This window comes from Giraffa tippelskirchi, chromosome 12 (assembly GCF_054371585.1).
Source record: "Giraffa tippelskirchi isolate mGirTip1 chromosome 12, T2T-mGirTip1v1.2.pri, whole genome shotgun sequence".
NCBI classification, from domain to species: Eukaryota; Metazoa; Chordata; class Mammalia; order Artiodactyla; family Giraffidae; genus Giraffa; species Giraffa tippelskirchi.
Genome location: NC_137286.1, coordinates 893,383 through 918,068, shown reverse-complemented (window position 1 = coordinate 918,068; position 24,686 = coordinate 893,383). Strand labels below are relative to the sequence as shown.

Below are 24,686 nucleotides of genomic sequence, written 5' to 3'. Positions count from 1 at the left end.
GTAAACTGTGACACAGTGAGCAACCCCACCGACGGGCACGGAGCCAGCCCCGGCCCACGGCCCCGAGGCCGCTGGGATGAGTCCCCATTTGCCCAGCCTTCGGAGCCGGGAGCCACGCACGGCCTAGCCCTCGGGCTGTCAAGCTTTGACCTGATTCCTTGAAATCCGTCTTCATTGCTAAGCGACTTGCCACCGCTGACAAAGCTCTTTCCACGTGTCTTCAGCTCAGACAGGAGGCAAAGTGCCTCCGTCACCCCATTTCCAAGAAGGCGTCTGCCAACCGCACGGACACCTACGTGTTCACAGACGTGGGGGGCCCCAGGGGCTCTGGGGTAGGGGTCCCCCGTGCGGCCCGCCCCCTGCCCCCCGCCCCCCGTCCCACTCTGCATAACAAAGGACCAGCACCTGAAGAACAAGGGAGGCCAAAACGTTTAAGTTATTAAATCAAATATACAGAGTGATTCATTTAATATGTACATATGTACAGAAATGCACTTTCACGAGGAGGGCGGCCAGGGCCGGCGGGTGGGCAGCAGCCAGGTGCCCGCGGCAAACGTTGCCAGTCGCGAGGGAGAGTCTGTGGAAGGCACTTGTCGCAAGCATCGGTGCTGGGTGCTGCCCCCGCCCGGGGGACGGAGCAGTCAGGAAGGGCACTTCTGAAAGCACAGTTGAGAGATCTCTGGAGCGGGAGCTGCGGGCCGGCAAGCGGCCGGGTCTGCCCGCAGCCTCAGGCCACGCCGACCGCCACGGGCCCCACTGGCGACCTTGGGCCCCACCGCCGCTGCAGGCGCCACCACCAGCTGCGGGCCACGCCGGACGCCATGGGCCCCAACGACAGCCGCGGGCCGCACTGTCCACCTCGGGTGGTCCCAGCACCAGCCGCGGGCCACGCCGGACGCCATGAGTCCCAACGACAGCCCCGGGCCGCACTGTCCACCTCGGGTGGTCCCAGCACCAGCCGCGGGCCACGCCGACAGCCGTGGGTCCCACCGGCTCTTTGGCCTGGAGCCACAGAGAACCCAAATGAGGAATAAAGGAAGATTCTGTAAACAGCGCACCACCTCTGGGACAAACGTCCAAGGACCTGGGGAGGACGTACCCCCTCACTGTCTCCTGCCACACACGCGTGTGGCACACGGGAACGTTACAAAAATAGCAACTCTCCAAGAATACTCCGTTGTTTTCCGCCTGACAGTTATCGAATAATTTATACAAGGCTAAAGAAACATAGAAAATAAACATTTGTTTTTTGCTTTTCGTGGGTTTTTTTTTTACACAAAATAAAGAAACTATGCACACGGCCTCGGCCTCCTGTGGTCCGGCGGGCGGCCTGGCGCCCAGCGAGGGGTCCTGAGCCCCGGCCTGGCGGGCGGCCGCTGTCCTACTCCCGGCCGGCGTGGCGGGCAGCGCTGAGGCCCCCGACGGCGCGGTTGTCCACCTTGGGGCCCGAGGCCCAGCGGGCCGGCCGCCCGGGCGAGTGGCCGGGGTCTTTGGTGAACTTGTGCGAGAGGAACTTCTCAGCCTCCGGGGACTCGTCCTCGCCACGGCCTGGCTCCTCGTCCTCCTCATCCTCCCCGCCGCCCGCCGGCCCGGGCAGTGCCTCACCCACTCTGCGCGGGGGCGGCGTGAAGTTCTTGCAGGGGAACAGCACGTCCTTGGGGCCACCGGGGCCACCCGGCCGCTCGATGGGGTTGCGGATGGGGTTGAGCGGGGCCCACTGGTTGTTGGCGCCCTCCTCCCGTGGCAGCCGGCTCCTCTCCCTCTCTTTCTTGCGCTTGCGGGTCCACCACACGCAGACGACCATGCACGCCAGACACAGCACGCTGAACACGCTGCACAGCACCGTCACCAGCAGACCTGGGGTGGGGGCACCGTCAGGGGGCTGGACACTTGGTCCTTCGGCTCATGGGGACGGGCAGGACCCCAGGATTGGGGCCGGGAGGCGGGCAGGGTGGGCTGGGAAACCTTCGCTGGCAGGTGCAGAGGAGCGGTAGCGTCCCCTGGGCCTGACGGCCGCAGGGCAGGGCGGGCAGATGGCTCAGCCCCGCCCCTCCAAGCCTGAAAGAGCCCCACCCGCTGGCCCTGGGCCCCAGCAGCGCGCCCCTCCTGCTCACCAGTGGAGGACCTGCCCACGACGACCGTCTCCACCTTGACCTCGGTGACGGCCAGCAGCAGCGAGCTGTTCCCCCGCTGCGTGATGGCGGCCACGATGGCGTGCGCCGCGCTCTGGATCAGGCTGCTGTCTGGCAGGTCGCGGGCCGGGCTGAAGGACTGCGGCGAAGGAACAGTGCTGAGGGGCCGCCTGTGCACTCAGGTGGGCAGTGGGGGGCCTGTGACCCCCATCGCAGCAGCAGCTGGACAGTGGGCTTGGCCCCGCATGCACCCCGGGGATTGTGAGACTCCCGCCCCGGCCAGCGGTCCTGGGCAGTGATGAGGAGGGGCGGAGGTGCCGCCAACCCACAGCGCGGCCATCCCAGAGCAGCGTCAGGGGCTGGGGGGCCAGGGCCCTGGGGGGCCTGGAGAAGGACTCTGGAAGAGGCTGGGGGTGCCCTGCACTGGGCAAGCCATGGGGAGGTGGCCATGGCCTGGTCTGCACTCCCACAGACCCCCTTGCACCTTGGCCCTTCAGGTGGGTCCCAGCCCCAGCCGGCCATGCCCGGAGTCCTGAGGGTGCCGCAAACCCTCCGCTGCCCTGATGCTGGACCAACTCACCTCCACCAGGCAGCCCCTGCCACTCCAACACCGGCACCCAGAGAAAACACCCTGCCCGTCCACCTTCCCTCCCGCACATCTGGAGCTACAGCTTCGCCCGATCCCCGAGAGCCGACTTCCACCCCATCTAGGGGCACATTCACAGCGGGACCCTGGGCGGAGGGGGGCATGGAACAAAGGTGGCCGCCCACCTGCCACACTCACCATGGCCACCTCCACGGCGCTGGCCTCCGAGGGCGGCCGGTCACAGAGCAGCACAAGCAGGCGGTCCCGGGCCACGGCCCTCGCAGCCGGCAGAGCGCGGATCCCGGAGCAAACGGCACCCACGGTGGTGCCCTGGCGGATGGGCGCGGTGAGCTGGGGCAGTGACTGGGGCCCCGAGGGCACCCACCCCTCAGCGTGCGGCGGGGCACCCCCACAGCCTGTCTGGGGGAGCAGGGCCCTGGCTTCCCACGGCGGTCCTCAGCTCCACCCAGAACACAGACGGCCTCCGTGGGCAGGACTGGTACTGAGACCAGAAGGCCTTACGGGCAAGGGCAAGGCTGGAGTGAGAATGCCCACGGAGCCGTGGGCTGGCCCCGGCCTCCCAGGAAGGCTGCCTACAGCCCAGGCCCCGGGAACAACAGCACGAGCCGGCATCTCGGCCCAGCCCAGACCCTCCCGGCCACCCCCGAGCCCAGCGCTCCATCCCATCTGACCACACGCAGACAGGCTCCCAGCCTTCCTGACCCCATGGGACAGGGCGGCCAGCAGCAGTCTCGAGCCGTCTGAGTGGCCACAGGAAGAAGGCCAGCGGTCAGGGCCCTACTCCCCCGGCGGCATCCAGTGGGTGGGCCGCTCACCTGGGGCACCTGGTCGCGGTTGAAACGCAGGGTGAGCCGGGCACAGTTGTTGTCCAGGTGGCTGGAGCGTGGCTGGCAAGGGGTGCTGGGCAGCACGGGCTCCTCCGCAGCACACACTCCCCAGGCCGCGCAGGGCGGCTGCAGGCACTGGCCCGGAGCCTTCTCCAGGCACCGCTGCCCTGGCGGGCACTGGGCGCTCAGAGTGTCTGGCCGGCCAGCCAGCAGGCAGGGCTTCTGGCCGCACCACACCTGGGGGCACGCGGCACCACGCGGGGAGAAACACACCGTTGGACACGAGTCTCAGGTAGGGCACCCCCTACCCCCCAGGCCCCCACGATGAAGGACCCCTAGCGGAGCAGGGCGGCTCACATCTTCTGGGGCTAGGCTCGCCTGTCCCCCTTCCCCCCGCAACCTCCCGGGGTGAGCAACAGGGTCGTGGGTGAATGACGGGGACCCCAGGCCCAGGGCGTGGAGGCGTCAGACCCGGCAGGGCGGTGGGGGCGGGCGGGGAGGGCAGACAGACCCCACACCTTGCTGCAGTCCCGGCGGCCATCCAGGCAGCGGCAGCTGTTGCAGTCTTCCACCCAGGAGCTCCCGTGAGGGAAGGGCACGCCCTGCGACCAGCAGGACCTCCCGAACACGATCACTGCAGGCGGGAGAGGTGGGGCACCATGGAGGCCAGGCTTCCCTGGACACCCCCAGCCCAGGTGTGGCCTTGCCTGTGGCGTCCCCCACCTACCCTCCTGGCACCGCAGGCCGGATCGGCCGGGCGGGCAGCTGCAGCGGTAGCCGTTGATTTCGTCTACACACGTGGCCCCGTAGGCGCAGGGCGAGGACTGGCACTCGTCAATGTCTGCAGGAGAAGAACCAGGCGCAGGGTCAGCGAGGCGGCTGCCCGGGCAGCAGGGCCCCAGGGGGAAGCGCAGCCCCGGGCAGCCTGGGTCTCAGGGGGCCCTGTGGGGCCTCTGAGCTGGGCCTGAGGCTGCTGTCACTGTCACTGTCTGCCTCTGGGAGTCAACGGCCAACCCAGACTGGGTCTGCCCCTGGCGGGGTGTCCCCCAGCCACTGCTGGTGGGAAGCAGACAGGAGAACGGAGACTCAGACTGAGACGGGAGGCGGCTGTGACCACACTGAGCTTCGAGGCCTGGGGACGTCAACAACCCCAACAGCTCCCAGAGCGGGGACCCCGCAGCGCCGCCCACATGGGGTGGGGCCCCCAGCCCCTCACTGATGCGGCAGTCGGGACCCGCAAAGCCAGGTGCACACTCGCAGCGGAACCAGTTGACGCCGTCCACGCAGACACCGCCGTTGTAGCTGCAGGGGAGAGGGCGAGGGTCAGAGGGCCCGGGGCAGGCCAGCTCCTCAGTCGGCCCGCCAGCGGGGGTCAGGGGCCTGGAGCAGGCCCACCAGCGGGGCTCAGGGGCCTGGGGCCGGCCCGCCAGCAGGGGTCAGGGGCCTGGGGCAGGCCCACCAGCGGGGAACCGGGGCCCGGGGCAGGCCCGCCAGTGGGGGTCAGGGGCCCGGGGCAGGCCCGCCAGTGGGGGTCAGGGGCCCGGGGCAGGCCCGCCAGTGGGGTCAGGGGCCCGGGAAAGGCCGGCCCACCACCACCACTCACCAGGGCAGAGGGTTGCAGTCGTTGGTATCTGCATTAGAGAAGAGAGAGAACGGTGAGCCTGGCATTACCCACCTGGGCACCCGTCCATGCCCAGTCGGGGGCGCCCCAAGTGTGCAGGGAGAGCAGGCAGACACCACGTGGTCTATACCAGCCCGCCGCAACCAGGCTGGAGGCTGTGGGGCCAGCGCGGCTCTGGGAGGACCGCCCATCCTGGAGGCCTGTGCGCGAAGAGTGGGGGTGCGAGCAGGACACTGTGCGCGGAGAGTGGGTGTGTGAGCAGGACACTGGCTGGCGGGAGACGGACAAGGACCAGCACCGGCGGGAGGAAGCTCGGAGGAGTCAGAGGGGTTCAACCGGGCTTCCACGGCCCAGTGCAAGGGGTGGGTTGATGGGGCAGAGCCAGGGTGGGGGGCAGGACCAGAGGACAGGGTAGGCCCGCGCCGCCCACCCCGCCCACGCCCGCGCCGGTGCCCCTCCCCCAGCTCACTGTGGGTGCACGTGCGGCCCTCCCAGCCGTCCCGGCAGATGCAGGAGAAGGAGTCCCCGCTGCCCACGCAGGTGCCCCCGTTCACGCAGGGGTTGGGTAGGCAGCTGCTGTTCTTGGCTGCAAAGGGATCAGAGAAGGGGAGCAAGAAGAGACGGAAGAGCTCTCACCTGAGCCAGGAAAACCCGGGGTCCCCACCCCACACCTCGGCTCAGACAGCGAGGGCAGACCTAGGGTCCCCACAGGCACCCCCGGGGGCCTCCTCACCAACAGCGCAGGTGCTGCCCTTCCAGCCAGGTGGGCAGGCACAGCGGAAGGTGTCCCCGCTGTCATAGCATGTACCGCCGTTGCTGCAGGTGTAGGCGTCACACTGGAACTCACCTGTGGGCACACAGCCACTCAGGGGTTGCCCAGAGCAGCGGGCGGCACCCCGGCTGGCAATGTAGTCCCCAGTGCAGCCCCCAGGGTGGCAGGGCACGGTGGGCACTCACGCGAGTGGCAGGTTTTGCCCTTCCAGCCGTCATCGCACACGCAGTAGAAGTCGTTGACCAGGTCGAAGCAGCGGCCGCGGCTGTGGCAGGGATCGGGGAGGCAGTCGTTGGGATCTGGGGGCGAGGACGCCGGTCAGCGGGGGGTCCCCGGCGCTCAGGAAGGGCTGCCCAGGGGAGGAGGCACCGAGGTGGGCCAGAGAGAGACAGAAGGGCGGGGAGTAGGCGGGGAGAGAGCGAGTGTACCCGTGCCCTCCCATACCCGTGCCGCGCCCCAGTCCACGGCTCAACACGTGGAGCGCGGCGCGGGGCGGGGTGTGGCAAGCGTGCCAGGAGGGGTGCGGGGCACTGAGCCCCGGGAGACACAGGCCCCGCGGCCGAGGGCGGGGCAGCGCGGCCCACTCACTGGTGTCACAGAGCTCGCCCTCCCAGCCGCTGGGGCAGAAGCAGCGGAAGGCGTCCACCTCATCGATACAGGTGCCCCCGTTGCGGCACGGCTGGCCCAGGCAGTCGTCGATGTCTGCGGGAGACGGGCATGAGCTGGGGCCCGAGGCGGCCCGGTCCCCTCCCAGGCTCGGTCCACGGCCACTCACTCTCGTGGCAGTAGGCGCCCGTGAAGCCGCTGTCGCAGACACAGGAGAAGTTGCCCCCGGGCTGGCTGATGCAGTGTCCGTGAGGGCCGCACACCCCAGAGGGGCCCACACCGGCCACCCTGGTCCCCGCCTCGAGCCCGCAGCCATCGACCGCTGCCACAGAGACAAAAGGGGGTCAGCCCTACCTGTAGGACACGGCCGCCTCCGCCCCACCTCTGGCGGCACCCCCACTCCTTCGGGCCCAGCCCACACTGCACTCATCCCTTTAGGCCCCGCCCCTGCTGCGCTGACCCCTGCAGGCCCCGCCCACAACCCACCACCCAGGAGGCCCCGCCCACAACCCACCACCCAGGAGGCCCCGCCCACCGCACCTACTCCTGCAGGCCCCGCCCACCGCACCCACCCCTGCAGGCCCCGCCAGGACAGGGAGCCCGGGGCTCGGAGCAATTCTTGCCACCCATGTCGTCTGGGCAGGCACAGTAGTAGTCCCCCTCCAGGTTGTAGCACCGGGCCCCGTTCTGGCAGGGGCTTGGCTCGCAGAAGTCGATGTCCACCTGTGGGGTGGGGGTAGCCATGAGGGTGCTGCTGGCACCAGACCATGAGCCAGGGCTCATGTCCGTACGAGCGGTCCCGGAGATCCAGGCCCCACAGAGACCGGACAGCCAGGCCTCTGCAGCCGGAGCCTGGAGGACGGCCCAGCTCAGCGCGTCCCGACCCCTGGCTGGACGTAAACACCTGGGCGGGCTAGGCCCCGCCCCCAGCCCCCTGGCCCGCCCCGGGGCAGCCCTCTTCCGCGGCCTCCTCGGGAGCATCCGGCCTTCGCCCCTCCCACTGGCAGGAAGGCCGGCTCCCAGCCACACCCCCAGCCTCCAGGGCTGCCTTGAGCCCCAGCTGTGGGTCCTTCTGAAGAACCACCCCAGGCTCCAGGGCACAAGACAGAACCTGGCGCTCCCACTCCGCAACCCACTCCTCTCTCGGGTTAAGAGAGCAGGTTAGGGGGGTAGAAGCGTGAGCCTCTCCTCGTCGGACTGCGCGTGACACCCCCAGCCCACCCCACCCCAAGGACCCTCTTTCAGGGGCCCGCCGACTCCGCCCCATCAAGGCCACCTGCCCTGCATTTGCAGTGAGAATTAGCCAAGGCAGAGGGTAGCCAGCGGTCCTGCCAGGCCTCCCGGCCACCCCACCAGAAGGGGCTGGTCCTGACAAGCCGGGACCCTGCGCCTTTCCCCTGGCCCTGCCCAGCCAGGCAGCCAGGACTCTAGGGCCAGGGTCTCGGTCTAGTATTGAGCCTGGGACACGCTGCAGGGCCAACCGCCACCGTGGCCCCTCCTGGACACTCGATGGGCTACCCGTGGCAGCCGCTGGGACCGAGGGGCAGGTAGCACGCGTGGGCCTCACCTCGCAGAGCGGCCCTGAGAAGCCCTGGGGGCAGTGGCAGCGGAAACCGTCGACCAGGTCCTCACAGAGGCCCCTGTGGCAGGGGCCGCTGGCACACTCGTCCAGCTGGCGCTCACAGTGCCGGCCCCCGAAGCCCCGCGGGCACACGCACTGGTAGCCGTTCACCAGGTCCTGGGGGGCAGGCGGGGGATGAGTCTCCCGCAGCCGCCCTCAGGCACCTGCAGCCCAGCGCCCACCCCCTCGAGTGTGCAGGCCCTCACCTTGCAGGTGCCGCCGTGCTGACACTGGCCCCGACAGTCATTGATGTCTGCGGGCAGAGGCGGGGGTCACAGCGGGCCCCCCTTGCCCCCCAGCCCTGCCCCCTGCGGCCCGCCCACCAATACTGACTGATGTGGCAGTTGGCGCCCTTCCAGCCCGGGAGGCAATCACAGTAATAGCCACCAATCAGGTTTTTGCAAGAAAAAGCATTAAGGCACGGCTTCCCTTCACACTCATTGGCGTCTGTGAATGAGACAAGGGGGGCGATGGGCCCGCAGCCCCGGCAGCGCACACAGCAGCCGCCTCAAGCGCAGCGCACAGCCATGCACACACGCCCCAGCCCGCGGGACCCCTTACCCAGCTGGCAGGTGGCCCCCACCCACTGCTCTGGACACACGCACTCAAAGCCGTCCACCTGGTCCACGCACGTGCCCCCCGCCGCACACGGGCTGGAGGCACACTCGTCGATGTCTGTGGAGAGTCCGGAGGGAGGAGCGGGGGTGATCATGGGGGAGAAGGGAGTGGCCGGCCCTCAGGAAGGAGAGCGTGTGCCCGGGTCTTCCCCTCCCTCCTCCTCCTCCCCTCCCTCCCCACCCCCAGCCCCATGGGGACGGGCCACCCCCCTGAGCCCCAGGATGCAGGCTGGGGCCCCCAGATGCCCCGGAGCAGGCTCTCACCCAGCGCACAGGTGGGCCCGCTCCAGCCTGATGGGCAGTGGCACTCGAAGCCCGAGGGCACCTCGTGGCAGGAGCCCCCGTTGGCACACGGGTTAGAGGCGCAGGCGTGCTCGGCTGCGTGGGGAACCACAGGGGTGGGTGTGGCGACCAGGCCCCCACCTTTCACAAGGGCGCCCCCCAGCCCCCGCCGCACTCAGGCCAGAGGAGTGGGCCCAGCTGTGGCCACCCCGACGTACCCCGCTCACAGTTCTTGCCCGAGTAGCCGTCAGGGCAGGCGCAGCGGTACTGGTCGGGCTCCGCGTTGATGCAAGTGCCCCCGTTGGTGCAGGGGTGGTGGCTGCCGCAGTAGTTCAGGTCTGGGGGCAGATGGGGTGCTCAGGGGCCAGGCCTCAGCCCTCACACCCACCTGCCCACAGCCAGCCACCGGCCCGCCCGGGCGCACCTTTGTTGCACAGCAGGCCGCCCCAGTTGGTCTCACAGGTGCACTGCCATGGCTCCACGCAGCTGCCGTGCACGCAGCCCGGGTACGGGACGCACTCGTCACAGAACCTCCCCTGCCAGCCGTAGCTGCACCTGGGGAAGGCAGAGGGCCGCAAGGCCCCGCATGTGACCGCAGACCCTGGAAGCGGGGGCCACCTCCAGGGTGGCTCGGGGACACGGCGCAGCATCACGTGGACTCCCTGGGGCCAGCGGCTGCAGCCTTTGAACTGGAGCGGGCCCCGCCCGCACATCACGGGCACTCCCGGCCGCTGGCCGCGCACGCTCGGCCGCAGCTGTCAAGTCACTCCTCCTGGAGCTATTTTGGGACACAGCCGGAGCAGGGCCCCCAGAGAAGGCGCCAGGCAAGGAAGGCTCTGCTGGGACCCCAGGAATGAGAGGGCCAGGTGCTGCCAGGGCCGGCAGGCCAGCGGGCACAGGCCTCCTGCCACCAGGAACCTTGGGCACAGCCCGCAACCTCACCTGTGACTCAGGGATGGTCACTCTCTCTCCACGAGGCCCCAGCAGGGGCGTGTCACACACAGGGACATCGAGGCCTGTGGGCTATCCCAGTCCAGCCCTGTGAGAGGCCAGATCCAGGGCACTTCCTTACCCAGGAGGAATCACCCGCTCCCCGGCCTTGAGAGACCTCTGGGCTTTAAGGCCGTGACCTCGGGAGCCAGCCCTGCCCACGCTGTGGGCCAGTGTTCTCTCTAGGAAGTCCTTCAGGAGAAGGCACAGACGGACGCCCAGGACATCAGCACCGCCCCTCCGAGGGCCCAGAGCCCCAGGGAGAGACCAGTGCCCTGTGCTAAACGCCCCGGGGCCCACCCAGACGGGACCCCCCCAGCATTCAAGGGTCCCGTGGGATGGGGTGACGTCCACACCATCACCCGTCACGTGGATTTATTTTTGTAAAAGGGAAGAGCCACGGCCCTTCCTGGGCTGCCCCCGAGCCCCCGGCACCCAGAAGGGATGCCGGCCAGCTGCGGCAGTGCAGGACAGGGAGCCGAGGCTGGCGAGAGGGGCTCGGTCGGCCGGACCCACGCACGGGCCCGGGCCCCACACCCCCACCCGGGCCTCCCTCTAGGTGAGAGGGGTCCCCCCCGGGCGTGCTCTCAGCCCTGGGTGGGGCCACTTCTGCAGGGCCCCGTGGCCCCGGCTTTCCTGGCCTGTGGCTCCAGCAGCTCGGGGAGGAGGCGGCAGGAAGGCACGGCCATCTCCGAGGCATCCGGTGGGGGTTGTCCTGAAACCTGAGCCCGGAGCCACGGGCAGCAGCTGGGCCTCACCCACAGGCCGAAGGGAGGCGAGCAGGGCTCACCTAGGGCCCTCCCGGGAGCCCTGAGCCCCCCACCGCCTTCCTGCAGGGCCCACGCGGGCAGTGGAGCGCCAGCCTCCCCCTGCCCCCCTCTCCCCGGTCACTGGCCGCCTGGGGCCGACAGCTCAGCCCCAAGACCTCGGTGCCCAGGGCCAGGCTGGGCCCCAGCCCTGCCACGCTCACAACCGGGCAGGAACCTGTCTGCTGGACTCCAGGGCTCACGCCCAGGTCAGAGGGCAGGGTTGTGGGAGAGGCCTGCCCCAGGCAGAGAGCAGCCCTGCACCCTGTCTCCCATACAGAGGGTGCTCCTGGGGCACCTGCCCCTCAAGACAGGAGCCCGCCATGGGCCAGGCCCCCGGGCACCTCTCAGGTTCGCTGCTCTGAGACCGCCACTCAACTCAGCTCAAACCTGGCAGACGGGGTGGCCGGGCGGGTGAAGCCCTAGACATACCACCCCTCCCACGCTGGGTCCCCAGGCAACCTGCCCGCTTCCCTGCCCGGGACTGGTGGGTTCGCTCCACTTGCCTCCTCCCAGGCCACAGCCACCGCAGGACGGGCAGAGGGTGCCCCATCCTGGCTCCCAAACACTGCCCTCCCAGCCAGAGTCAGCGGGGCAGTTACTGAACCTCCCTGTCCAGCGTCCTTATCGGAAAACGCACCCCACCCCCCAGAGAGGATCCTGACAGTCAGACCCAAAGTGGGGAGGAGGCTTCACTCACCCCCTGCTCCTCTGTCAACTGGCAGCCCCCCAGAAGGGCTTCACCCCTGAGGGCGTCCGCCTGGTCCCCAGGCCCAGCTCCCAGGCCATCAGCGAGCACCCTGAGCCCACCTGGCTCCTGCCCTGTAGACAGCCCCCCCAGCCTCCCCCCACCCCTTCTGGTCCCTCCTCCTCCCCTCCCATCCCCTGACCCTGCCCCAGCCAGCGGCGATTCCACTGCCCCCTCAACCAAGGTCCGCTGCCTGGACCCCTGGGTCTCTGGTTCCCTCTGAACCCCCGCCAACCTGTCTGGGACCCCCTGCCCCTGCCAGCTCCTCGCTGTCCACCTGCAGCAGCAGGAGCCCCAACCAGCTCCCCTCCCCGCCGCCCACCCTGCCTGCAGGCACAGGGCCCACATGCGTCTCAGGCCAGGCCTCCCTCCACAAACCCAGGCAGGGTGGGCAGCACTTCACATCACCATCTGCTCTCACCTGCCTGCTGCGCCTGGGGCCACCGTGTCAGTGGCTCAGGGTACCAAAGGCTCACGGTGCTCGAGCCCCACTCTCCTACCCCAGGAGGCCAGCGGGGGCGGCCCCACCCCCACCAGACAGCAGCTTTTGCCTCCCCCACAGGACAGCTGCTCCGGTCTTTCCTCCCCACTTTGCTCAGCTCCAAAACTCGCAGCAGCCCTCTTCTCTTTCCGAGGCTCCCCTCCAGGCTCCCAGGCCTCTCCTGCCCTGCACCCCTGGGCCACACACTCCTGCCCTAGGGCAGCTCTCAGCCCAGACCAGCCCACCCGAGGTTCGGTACTTGAAGAGACCCTGCCCCCCGATGCTGGCCTGCGCCACAGGGCACATGTGGCCTGCACCAATGGTGAGCTGCACAGGAGCAGGACCTGTCCCACTCACTCGGCCACGTGCAGCCAACCCTGAGCGGGAGTGAGTATGCGCCTTCGGGAGGCAAAGAGGAGCTGGCGCCAGGCACTCACCTGCACTCCCCAGGCACGGAGCACCCCCCGTGGAGCAGGTTGCATCCTTGTTTACACACGGCTGCAAAGGGAGGGAGCAGACACCCCTGCAGCAGCCACACACCACCCACGGCCGTGACACAGGCGCTGGGGGCGGCCCCACAGGTCCTCCACGACACCCACACACGGCCCCACCACCCTCCCGTGGCCCCCACCTGGCCCTCCCGTGGCCCCCGCGTGGCCCCCCACCCTCCGCGCAGCCCCCCATGTCCTCCCCGATGCCCGCCCCCCCCCGGGGCTCCCGGGGCCCCGCGCGCCCTGCCCCGCTCACCCTCCTTGCACTCCTTGCCCATCCAGCCGTCCATGCAGGCCTTGTTGCCATACTGGTCGCAGGTGTAGTGGCCGAAGAAGTCATTGCGCGGCCGGCAGAACTTGTTGCAGGTAGCGCTGTAGTAGTTCTCGTCGCAGCGCACGCGGATCTTCAGCTCCAGATGCGCCACGTGGCCGCTGAAGTGCAGGCTCTTCCAGCGGTCCTCAGGGTTGATCATACCCGCGTGCGACACTCGGTCGATCAGCAGCTCCTCTTGGAGGGGGAGCGGCAGTCAGCCGGCATGGCCACTGCCCGGGGAGGCACACGGCCCTAGGGGCCAGCCGGCTCCACAGGAAGCACAGGCCTGGGGGGCCTCCCACGTCCTGCTCCTCGCAGCCTCGCCCCGCCCCGGGCTCCACAGTCACGGCCGCCCCGCCCCTGCTCCAACCCCTCTCCCCGAGGGCCCTCCCGGCAGCAAGCACAGCACTCACTGCTGCCCTACTCACTGCTGCCCTGTCTCCAGACAAGCCTCCCTGGACCCGAGACCATGGACCCGGCAACCCGAGGGCTGGGCCTCCCTTCAAGCCAAGCTGCCGCGTGGCCGGGGCTGGCGACCACGGTCACAGGGGTCTCCCTACACACGTGCACTGGCTCATGAGATGGTGCAATAAAAGGCTGAGGACCCTCACCCCACAGCCGCAGGAACAGCCAGGCCCTCCCAAGGGCCTCGCTCTCCTCTGCTGCCCCAGGCAGCCCGGGCCTGCACCCACCCGGCTCCACTGACCCCCACTCCCCGCCCGCCCCTCTGCATTTCCACAGCATCTCCACCGCCGGGACCTGGCTCGGTCTAACCCAGCATCCAGCTGCCGACATTTCGCTGCCCAGACGCAGCGCGTCCAGACCGCACTCCGGCCCATCCCCACAACGGCCCCTCCACCCCGCAGATGCCCGCTCAGCCCCTCCAGCATCAGCAGGCCTCGACCTTCAGGGTGACCAGAACCCCGCCCACCCCACAGGCCGCCCCTGGTCCCAGCGCCCCGACTGCCAGAGAAAGCTCCTCACCCGTCTCCACCCTGACCCTGCAGCCCGCCCTCCACGCGGCAGGCTGAGTAACCACCTGGGAAAAGAAGCCAGTGTCCTCACAGGGGCCATGCGGCCTCCACGAGCCGACCCCGGCCCGCTGACCTCAAGGCTACCCCTCCCCTGTCCACGGGCCCCGGGCGGTTCCCCACACACCTCGAGGCCTTGGCACTTGCTGCTCCCTAGCTGTCCACGGGGAACCTCTGCCCACCACCACAGGCCCTGCGGACTCTGTGCGAGGCGGGCCAGACAGCAGCAGCGCCTCCAGGGAGGCCACTGAGCTCCTCACCAGGGCAGAGAGGGGCCCACACAGCCAGAGAGAGCTCTCGGCAGGGACCCACCCTGCTGAGCCACGGCCCCGGCCCCAGAAGACCGGCCTTGGGTCTGGGTATCAGCAGGAGGTTACAGGAGCGCTGGGGACGGCCCAGGTGTGGGCCCTCGGGGGGGCGCAGGGCCCCCCGTCAGAACACAGGCGAGGCGAGGGCAGTACAAGCAAGTCCCAAGCGCAGCAGAACGTCCTGGCGGCCAGGGCAAGAGGGGGCGGCGCAGAGACCTTCAGGGCAGAGGCGGCTCCCTGCCGTGTGTGCCCTCTGCCCTCGCAGCACAGGACCAGGAGCCTGGCCACCCGCGTCCATGAGGGGGAAGCCCTGCAGGCAGCCCCCCGAGACCCCCGGGGCTGACTCACCATCCGGGGTGGTGTCGTTGTCCCAGTCCCAGGCCTCCACGACGAGGGTGAAGGAGCGCTGTGGATGTGGGGAGGGCAGGTCAGGCTCCCCCGGCCACCCCACCCCGGCCCCGCCGCCCCCTCCTCCACCCCGGGCCCCCCGCCCCCTCCTCCCGGAGCCGGGGCGGCTCCCCGCCCCCACCCCTGCTCTGACCAGCTGTCTCCTCAGCAGACCCCAAGATGAGCCCCGGAGCAGGGACGCTGCCCCTCCAGATCACAAAGGCTCAGGGGCCTGGACTCCCAGCAGCCCACTGGCCAGCCAGACCAGGTCAGGATGGAGGTCAGGGTGCAGAGGAGACACAGTGACCCGCACACGGTAGCGGGCAGAGGGCGGGCACAGCGGAGTGGGCACAGCGGAGTGGCCACAGCCTGAGGTCCCCGGCTGGGGCCAGAGGGGGTCGTGTGGGAGCCCAGGGTCCTCCAAGCCCACCGGGAGGGTCGATGGACAGTCAGCAGGTCACGGGGCGACAGGGTGGCCCAAGCACTGGAGCTGCCCGTGGACACGGCGAGCTCACAGTGAAAGGGAGAGTTACTCAGTCGTGTCCGACTCTTTGTGACCCCATGGACTCGACAGTCCATGGAATTCTCCAGGCCAGAACACTGGAGTGGGTAGCCGTTCTCTTCTCCAGGGGATCTTCCTAACCCAGGGATCGAACCCAGGTCTCCTGCATTGCAGGCGGATTCTTTACCAGCTGAGCCACCACGGAAGCCCGCAGTGAAGGTCCAGGAAAAGCGGCCCCACTTCACAGGTGGGGAAACTACCCCCAGGGACTGCCTGAGGCAGCCTCAGAGGCGCTCGCTGCCCCCCACCGTCTGGTCCTGCGCCCCAGGCAAGGGATGCAATGAGTGACAGGGTGGCATCACTGAGCAGCCCAGGACCACCCTCTGCCCTCCCCTACCCCACGAAGACCACCAGGCACAGGCAGCACCTCCCCTGCCCAGGACCCTCCGTGGCTCTGCACCCTCACTGCAGGGGACCAGCCGTGAGCACGCTGACCACCAGCCGCAGCCTGAGCGCCACCCACCCGGGACGCCCCGGCTGGCCTGCTTCCTCCCTGACGGGGCCACGTGGGGGGGCTCCTCCGCACTCTCAGCGCCCCATCTCCCCAGCCCTGCGGCCTCCTGCCGGCGCCCGAGCCCAGCACCCACCCTGCCCCGCCTTCCCCCAGGCCTACTGGGGGCTGCCCGGGCACGCCCAGCCCCCTGATGTCCACACACGGCCCCTCGGGGAGCCCCCCTCACCCCGGCCCACGCCTCCCGCTGCGCTCGCTTCCCACCCCCTAGTGACTGGCCTCAGGGCCCAGGGCACACGCGCCCCCCCTCACCTCTGCGGCTGCCCCTGCCCAGAGCCCACCCACCCCAGCAGCTTCCTCCCAGCACCCCCGGGGGACCCCAGCACTTCACCCCCACCAGAGAAGATGGGCAGAAAAGAAGACATCATCATCCACCCTTCTAAACCCCACCCCCAGGGGCCATCCCCAGGCCCTGAATCCCACCCCCGAGGGTCCCCAAAACCCCTGCCCCTCTGCTGTCAGTGCCCGCCGCCAGGCCAGCAGGCCCGGCCCAGGCTCCCATCTCCTTCAAGGGTCCCCAGCAGCCACCGAGGCCTCCGCTCCCCCATCCACAGGGGCCCCGAGGACTCTCAGAGCTCTGTCCACGTCTCCCCCACTGCTCAGAGCCTTCCTGGGGCTGCCCACGGCTCCCGTGCTCCCCACAGGCACCCAGCACGGCCCCCCGCCACTGAGCCCTTGCACACATGATGCCCTCCTTCTGCCTGGGGTGACCCTTCAGGCCAGCCTTCCCCAGTCAGTCCACTCCCGGGTGCAGCTGGAGCACCCAGCTCCTCCCCAGCAAGCACTTACTTCACTCATCCACCCACCCATCCATCCACCATCCATCCACCATCCATCCATCCACCATCCACACACCCATCCATCCACCCACCATCCACCCACCATCCACACACCCATCCATCCACCATCCACACACCCATCCATCCACCATCCATCCATCCACCATCCATCCACCCATCCACCCACCCACCCATCCATCCACCCACCATCCATCCATCCATCCACCCACCCGCCCATCCATCCACCCACCATCCACCCACCCAACCATCCATCCACCATCCACACACCCACCCATCCATTCACCATCCATCCACCCATCCACCCACCCACCCACCCATCCACCCATCCATCCATCCACCCACCCATCCATCCACCATCCACCCACCATCCACCCATCCATCCACCATCCACACACCCACCCATCCATTCACCATCCACTCATCCATCCATCCATCCATCCATCCACCATCCATCCATCCACCCATCCCTCACCCACCCACCATCCCCCCACCCCCCCACGCACCCACCCATCCATCCACCAGCCAGCCAGCCAGCCAGCCAGCCAGCCACCCATCCATCCACCCATCCATCCACCATCCACCCATCCAGGGATAGGCCTGCCTCTGGGGACGGGAACCTCTCCCAGTGGATGGGTGTGAAGCTGCTGTAGTAAAGGGGCTTAAGGCAGGCTTTGGGGAGGGGACTGGGGAAGAAGCATCCCAGGCAGGGAGACCACAAGGCAAGGCCTTCGGCTAGAAGAGCAGTGATGCAGGGAACAGGTCTCAGGGTCAGACTGCAAGGCTGCTGGCCCCTGTGCCAACTGTGGTGCCAGCGCTGAGCAGACTGGGTAGCCGTCAGGTGGGTGTGAGTGAGGCAGGGGCTCCTGGAGCTTCAGCGGCCATCCTGGCCAAACGGGCCATGAGGGAGAGAGTGGGAGGGGGCGGGGCAGGGCCTAGGGTTGGAGCCCCCACAAGGCAGGCCGAGGAGCGCCCTGGCCCCAGGGTGCCCAGCCCACGGGGCGTCAGAGCGCATCTCCCGGCACCTGGGCTTTGGGAAGCAGAGAGCTCCTCCTGGCTCCCAGGAAACCCCATGCCAGCCACCCAGGTAGGGTTACTACCACCTTCACCAGCACCCAGGGCTCCGGTTACCTGCCCCCGCGGAGATGTGCACCCGCCCGCCCGCCCACCCACAGGGGCCCTGCCGCCCGCCAGCTGGGCTCCTGCACCTGGGCGGCAGGGAGGCACCCGGGGAGAACCTGAGCAGGGGGGCGGGGCGCCGGGCCGGGCCTCTGCCTCCTCCCAGCTGGCCTCCAGGACTCAGTCTCCTCTCTGCAGAGAGCAGCCTTCTGTCCCAGGGCCGAGCCTCGTGGGCTGCCGGCCGGCCGGGCTCTGTCCACCCAAGACCCTACAGAACAGCAGGCCCCCTAGCCAGGCGCAGCTGGGCTGCCAGCCTGCCCGACCTTGAGAGGCCCCCAGCCTGCTGGCCTTCGTCCCTCTTCCAGAAAGCCCACCCTGACCTGCCTGCACCAGAACTCCATCTGGGCCGTGGCTCCTCCTGGCCCACCCCCAAGGCCAGGTCCTGATCCGCAGTCCGACCCCTGGCAAGGACGACAGGCCGGCAGCCCGAACGGCACAGGGTGAGCACGGGGCCCGAGGCAGCCCGGCCCAGGAGGTGGCACTGACCGCAGAGCCCCGGTCCACCGGCCCCACCTGCTTCCTCTCCCGCAGACCCCGGTCAGAGCCCGGCCCCCCACGGAGCGGGGGGGGGGAAGGGGGGGCGCCGACGCCAGGAGCTCTCAGCGAAGGAGATATGTTTCCTGAAACCTGAGCTTTGCGGAGGCCCGGTCTCTGCCTCCATCGTCACCAGGGGGGGTGGGGGGGACACCTCCCCCCAGGCTGCTGGGCCTGGGGGGGGGCACAGCAGGAGAACTGGACCGCAGGCCTTCCCCACGGGAACCCGGACGCCCACACTCCGCACCAGGGACCAGCCAGGCCTTGCCTGAGCGTGCCCAACCAGCCCACTGTGGCCAGCAGCCCATGGCCGGCCAGCACCTTGTCACGCACACTGGGTGGGACCATGAAGTTGAAGATCAGATGGACCCTGGTCACACCAGGGCGTGCGACATGGCTAGGGGCCATGGACCCTGGCTCAGGCCTGAGGATTCCAAGCATTTGTCTTCACCAAGAAGCTCCTTGCTGGCCCAAGCTCCTCACCCAGACACGACCCCTGGGAGGCTCCCTGGAAGCCACAACCCCTCCAGAAGCCCCTGCCCAGACCCTCCAGCGACCTCCCCCTCGCCACGGTGGAACCTCACTCTCAGCCCCGCCCCCTTGGGGCCCAGGGACAAAGAACCAGCCCGTCTCTGCGTGCCTGCTGGCTGGCACTGCCTGTCTGGGGCCCCAGGAGCCGCGTGGGGAAGGGGCCAGGGCCCGCCTTTGCCCCACAGCAGCCTCAACTCCTTGGGGGGAGGGAGCACATGCAAGACGCCCCCTCACTTCACTAAGAGTAGCCCCAGGGGTAGATCCTGGCCCAGCCCACCTGGGGAAGGGGGCTCATGCCAGCATTCGCATCCCACCAGGCCTCGCCCTTGGACGTGCAGGCCCTTGACTGGCCCAAGTCCCCCCCACACTCCTGAGCACACTGCACCCCCTAAGGGGCTCCGGCCCTTGGTTCTCCTCACCCTCCAACCTGGCCTTCCACGAGCCGCCACAGCCCACCCATACCAGCAGTCACCCCGCGAACCCACACTGCACATACCAGGATGGGGCCTTCAACCTGAGGGCCAGGTCCTGGGGTCTTGGAACCAGAATGTGAGCCAAGGGGGCAGGCATGGCCTCCAGCTGGGCAGCAGGCCCTCAGTCAGCATGAGGCCCCCAGGGCCACGCTGCGCCTCCATCAACCAGGTCCCCCCTGGCCCCTCCGAACCCCCAGTAGCCACTGCACACCCAGGGAGGGCGCACACACACGTGATCAAACATGGCCTCCACCCTGCTGGCCACGGGCCAGCCGCTGGAGCCAACCGGGTATCGTCCACCTCCTGGAGGACCAGTAGGACACATGGGGGGCATCAGGAGAGGAGGGGAAGCCCCACACCCAGACTGCCCTTACTTCCCCTCACCCAAGACCCTGGACACACCTCTCTCCAGAAAGCGGAGCCCAAGTCCAACCTGAAAGCACAGGGGGCAGACACGGAGACTCTGGAGCCCATGCGGCCAGGTTCGGGTGCAGAGGGTCCCCCAACCCTGCCTGGGGCACCGGAATAGAATGAGAAGGCGGGGGGGGGTCAGGACTGGCTGAGGGTCACTGGAAGCGGTGGAGAGCGCAGAGCCCAAACTGGCTCCTGGCCCGCCCTCTCCAAAGCCAGGGCCAGGAGCAGGCCGGCTCCCCACACTCCTGGACCCCCAGCCGCTTCCAAGGCCCTGCTCACACAGCCTGCTCCAGGGTCCTGCACAGAAGCCCCCCCGCCCCGCCCTCTCACGTGAAGCCCCTGAGGCAGGGCCCAGCCCCCTCCTTGGTCCCCAGGGGACCAAACACAGGGCGTAGTGGGCGCACCGTGTTCCAAACTCGCGCCAGCTCACGGGATGGAGCTGGACTTGCAGGGGGCAGAGGCGGTGCAGCCACAAGGCTGCTGCCGGCCGAGCGGAAATACCAGGGCACTGGCATCACCACATGGGCCACGCTACCCGTGGGGAGGGGGAGACAGGAGTGGCCCCCCAAACACACTGCCACCCCACTGCCCCACCCCCACCAGGGGCTGGGCCCCCTGCCCCTCCCGGGTGCACCCAGCACAAGCGGAGGGCGGGGACCTGGCCCAGGACCTGCCTCCGGTCTGCAGGCCCCTGCCTGGGAGACAGGGCCTGCCCCGTCCCATTCCACGCCTGGCCGGCCAGTGGGACCGAGAGCGCGAGGGACACGCGTCGGCCCGCCACATTCCTCCAAGGCCTCCCTGCCCCCACGCCCACGGCTGCCAACTCGAGCAGAAAACACATCCTCAGGTAGCGATTTCGAACCGCGCTGGCCTGGGCCCAAGCGCAGATGACAGGCTGCCGGCCCTGCTCAGACCTGCCTGCCGCCCGCTGCGGGGGCGAGGGGGCTGGGCTCATCCCAGCGCCCGGGGCCTCCCAGCCTGCCCCTGCCTCCCGCCTGTTCCGCCCCAGGGACACACTCCCCACCTGCGGCCTGGGGGTCAAGGGAGATGGCAGAGGCCCCAGGTACGTGGGGGCAGGGCTGTGGCCGGGGGTCAGGAAGCAGGGGGAGGGAGTAGCAGGTGAGGCCTCCTGGCCCAGGGTACGGAGAAGGTGCCAGCACGGGGCTCAGAGCTGGGGGGGCCAGTCTAGGCCTGGCCTCAACCCCTAGTCTGTTTCAGAACCACAGCACCAGGTGGACATGTTCTTGGGGCCTCCCACTGGCTGGTCCAGCCAGAGGTCCTTGGTCAGAAGGACCGTCCCTCAGTCACAGCCTGGCACCCCGCTCTGGGCACTGTCCACACACAGACACACCGCAGCTGCCTGGACCCGCCCCTGCACACGGAGACCCCGCTCATCAGGGGCCTTTCTCCTCCCTGCCCCCACCCAGTTCCCTGCACGCAGCACAAAGACCCGAGAGGCCAGGCTTCGGGTCACACCGCGCAGCAGGAGGCCTGGCCTGCCGCAGCTCTCACCCACTGGGGCCCAGGACAGCCCACTGAGATGGACCGCATCCCTGCCAGCATTCCCAGGCCCACGGCTCCTGTCTGACAGGCGGGCCTCAAGCCCCTTCTGCAGAAACAACAAACAAAACCCCAAACGCAAGGCAGGAAGGTGTTAAACAGAGAATCATAGCACCAAGGCCCCTCGAGGCTTGCCCTCCGGGTCTGGACCAGCGGCAAAGGCTGCCACCAACACGAGCACGAGGTCCCTCGGCCCCTGCCCGAGCAGCCCCCCACCCCCACCCCCACTCCCACCCCCACTCCCACCCCCGGGCATCCAGGAAACGGCAGGGCGGGCGCAGGCTGGCCACGGGCCCGGGCGGCTCCGCCGGGGCCTGCCCCGGACCAGCCCCAGCACGCGCGGCGCACATGCCTGCGCGGCCTGCCCGGGCCCGAGGCGCCCGGCCGCGCCTCCGCACCCAGACAGACACGCGCAGGGCGACGCAGGCACACGCCGCGGGCCGCCCCGCACGCGGGCCGCGGTCACCCCGCCGCGCCGCGACCCCCGCGCGCCCACGTGGCCGGGCGCAGACCCCGGAGCAGGCGCCCCCTGCCGGCCCCGCCCCGCCGGGCCCGGGCGCGCGCGGCTCGCCCGCGGAGCCGGGGCCGCAGGTGCCGGGGGAAGGGTGGGGCGCCTGGGGGCCTGGAGGCCGGGGGACCGGGGAGCGGCGGGCAGGGCAGGGCCGGGGGCCGGGCGCCCGGAAAGGGCAGCGCGGGAGGAGCAGCACCTACCGGCCAGGCGAACTGGAACGGGATGACGACGAGCCCGGGGTCCTGGTCGCCGCCGGCCCGGGCCCGCGCCCGCGCCCGGTCCCCAGCGGCGCCCGCAGGCGGCAGGTAGAAGGAGTTGCCGCCCAGCACGGGCGTGGCGCCGTGGCCGTAGCTGCAAGGCCCCGTGGGCGTCACCTTGGCCTGGTACTCCTTAAGGCACACGCGCACGTACGTGTCGCACTCGTCGTGGCCGCAGCCCCCCGCGCGCGTCGTCCGGCCACCGCCGTCGCAGCAGGCGCCGCTCAGCAGCTCCCCGTTGGCGTTCCGCAGCGCGCTCAGCTGCAGCTCGAAATAGCCCATGGGCCGCGCCGCCTAAAAATAAGGCGGAGGAACAGCGCGGGGAGGCGCGGGCCGGGGTCGCCCGCCGCGCGCCCCGCCCCCGCCCGCCGCGCCGCCCCGAGGGCTTCCGAACCGCGGCGCCCGCGGGCGGTGCCACCGGCCCCGAGGGCGGCGCGGGGCGCCCTGTCCGCGCCCCTGCTCACCTGCACGCAGAGCGCCAGCAGCAGCAGCAGCCGCCGGGGCAGGCGCCCCCGGCCCCGCGCCCGCATCGCCGCCGCGACCCCGCCCGCCGGCCCGCCGCCGCCGCCGCCGCCCCTGCGCGCCGGGCCCCGGCCTCCCAGCGCCCGCGCGCCGCCCGCCCTCCGAGCGCCGGCGGCAGCGGCAGCGGCAGAGGCGGCGGCGGGCGGGGTCGAGGCGGCGCCGCGCGGGCGCGGGCGCGGGCGGCGGGCGCGCGGGGGCGGCGGGCGCGCAGGGGCGGCGACGCTCGGGCTCGCAAGCGGCGGCGCTCGGGCCCGACCCGGCTCCCTCTCGGCAGCGGCGGCGGCGGCGGTGGCGGCGGCAGCGGCGCTCCGGGCCTCGGCTCTGCGCGCCCGCGCTGCGCTCGCCCGCAGCCGACAAGTTCGGGCCGAGACTGACAGCTCGCTCGCCCATTCGTCACCCGCGCACCTGCATATGCATGAGGGGGCGGGGCCGCGCCCCGGGGTGGGGCGGGGGGGCCGGGGGCGCCCGGGATTTAAAGGCGGCGGAGGGCGCCTCCAGTCAGCGCCCTGGCCCGGCGCGCGCCTCGCGGGGCGCTCGGCGGCCGGGCGGCGGGGGCTCCGCTAGCGCCTCGGCGGAGCCAGGAGAGCGGGACCCGGCGCCGCAACGCGGCCGCGCCTCGCCGGAGCCCCGCCGGGTCTCCGGAGCCAGGGGGTGGGGCGCCCCCTGAGGTCACCGCCGCGGTCCCCTCCCACCGGTGCGCCGCCGCCGCGCTCCCTGCGGTCCCAGGGGAGAGGCGGCCTCCTGCACAAATCAGGGCTCTACCCTACTTGGGGCGGGTGCGTCCCTACTGCGCGCCCCCACCCCCGGGAATACCTCCCCCCGCCACTCCCGCCGCAGGGGGGGCTGCTCCCCTCGGACGCCCGGCCCCCCCACCCCCGCCCTCGGGTCGGAAGCCACGGAACTAACGCTCTTCTGCGCCGCCAGTGTCCCGCTCTACGCTGGTGGCGAGGGTCGCCAGGCTGTACTTCCGAGGAACGTCGGGATGGGGGTCGTGGTTTGGGAGCGCACGAGGAGGGTGCGAATAAAGGACGACGGTGCCCGCCCCAAAGGACAAAGTGAGGGCCGTCCAAAGGGGCTGCGGCTGCTGTCCTGGTCTCCAGGCCCCGTATCCCACCCCAGTCATCGCCTTATTGCCCTCTGCTGGAGTAACCTCGCCTCACCTCCACGGAGTCATGCCAAGGCTCCGGGTCTCCAAACACCCTCTCCTCTCTGCCAAACAGAGTCCCTTCCAAGGCTGGAGAGTGCCTTGGCCGTTAGGGATACCGCCTCGGTCTGAAAGGGTTTTCCCGCCCAACCCCGGTAGCAACTGGGCTTTCTTCCATCCCTGGCTCCTCCCTCAAATCTGCCCACGGCCCTGGTTTCACTGCCCAGCCCGGGGGTCCAGCCCTCAGGAGCCTAAAGAGCTGGGCCTGACTCCGCTCCCTCCAAACACCCATCTCGACCTGAGCCCTTCTCTAGGCTGGAAGGGGGCAGGATACAAGCCAGGCCCCGCCAAGCACAGCGACCCCCACCAAATAAGGCAATGTGAGCGCTGTTCAGAGCCTTCCAGTTGCTTCCTGGGCAGCGGTTACCGCCTGTGGGGGCAGGGGGTTCACGGAGAGAGGCGCCCCCTCCTCTGTGCTCTGGCCCAGGGGCAGGGACAGAGTCCTGCAGGCCCCAACAGGGGCAAGCAGCCCCCTGCACCATCCCGGGGGCAGGGCTGCATCCTAGCCCTTGCCCGCTGCCTTACCACCTACTGCCCTCCAGCACTCAAAACGGTGAGCAAGGTGGACACAGCCCCTGCCCACCCACCCGTGAGTGGTTCCCAGTGGGGGTGGTGGAGTGGGCAGAGAACTTAAATAACACAGAACAGCAAACTGTACTGAGGGAGGCACGTGGGGGTACACCGCCCAGTAGGCCCGCTCAGACCCAGTGCCCCCTGCAGGCCACAGGGCAGGCCAGGTCGGCCAGGTAAAGCGGCTGCGAACAGCACATGCAAAGGCCCTGGGGCCGAGGAGGAGGACTTGTGGCCTGGCAGAGCAGGTGAGGGGTCTGGGGAGGCTGGAAGGGGTGGCGAGTGCCGGCTGTGCTGGGCTGGCCTGGCGAGCCTTCCTGCGAAGACTGACGGGAAGTCACAGAGAGCAGCTGAGCTGGGTTGGGCTGCACATTTGTGACTTACATTGTCACAGAGATCCCTGGCTGTAGGGGGGAGGGGC

General features: G+C 69.7%; 1 protein-coding gene across 3 annotated transcripts; it reads right to left on the bottom strand.

Annotated features, from left to right (window-relative positions):
- Positions 1–430: 430 nt before the first annotated feature.
- Positions 431–22,520, bottom strand: JAG2 (jagged canonical Notch ligand 2). Of its 3 annotated transcripts, XM_081551198.1 has the most exons (26): positions 22,434–22,520; positions 21,913–22,263; positions 14,602–14,659; positions 12,858–13,109; positions 12,548–12,608; positions 9,510–9,640; positions 9,304–9,423; positions 9,068–9,181; positions 8,748–8,861; positions 8,520–8,633; positions 8,393–8,439; positions 8,133–8,303; positions 7,138–7,288; positions 6,735–6,887; positions 6,548–6,661; positions 6,145–6,258; positions 5,921–6,034; positions 5,657–5,773; positions 5,170–5,197; positions 4,783–4,868; positions 4,294–4,407; positions 4,085–4,200; positions 3,555–3,803; positions 2,917–3,048; positions 2,115–2,271; positions 431–1,857 (listed from the first exon to the last, which is right to left on the bottom strand). In XM_081551198.1, exons 1-26 carry the CDS (start codon positions 22,497–22,499, stop codon positions 1,382–1,384), a joined length of 3,720 nt encoding a protein of 1,239 aa, XP_081407324.1. In that variant the 5' UTR covers positions 22,500–22,520; the 3' UTR covers positions 431–1,381. The 3 variants fall into 3 exon arrangements, with proteins under 3 accessions (XP_081407324.1, XP_081407325.1, XP_081407326.1); XM_081551199.1 differs by lacking the exon at positions 8,520–8,633; XM_081551200.1 differs by lacking the exons at positions 21,913–22,263; positions 22,434–22,520 and adding an exon at positions 19,630–19,729.
- Positions 22,521–24,686: the final 2,166 nt, after the last annotated feature.

Excerpts from the sequence above, each read along its gene's own strand:
- JAG2 (XM_081551198.1), bottom strand. The coding sequence starts at position 22,499 with ATGCGGGCGCGGGGCCGGGGGCGCCTGCCCCGGCGGCTGCTGCTGCTG. Across the intron at positions 4,869-5,169 it reads GACTGCAACCCTCTGCCCTG|CTACAACGGCGGTGTCTGCG; the intron begins GTGAGTGGTGGT and ends TCTCCCCTGCAG. Across the intron at positions 3,804-4,084 it reads GCCGCCGGGACTGCAGCAAG|GTGTGGTGCGGCCAGAAGCC; the intron begins GTGTGGGGTCTG and ends GCGTGCCCCCAG.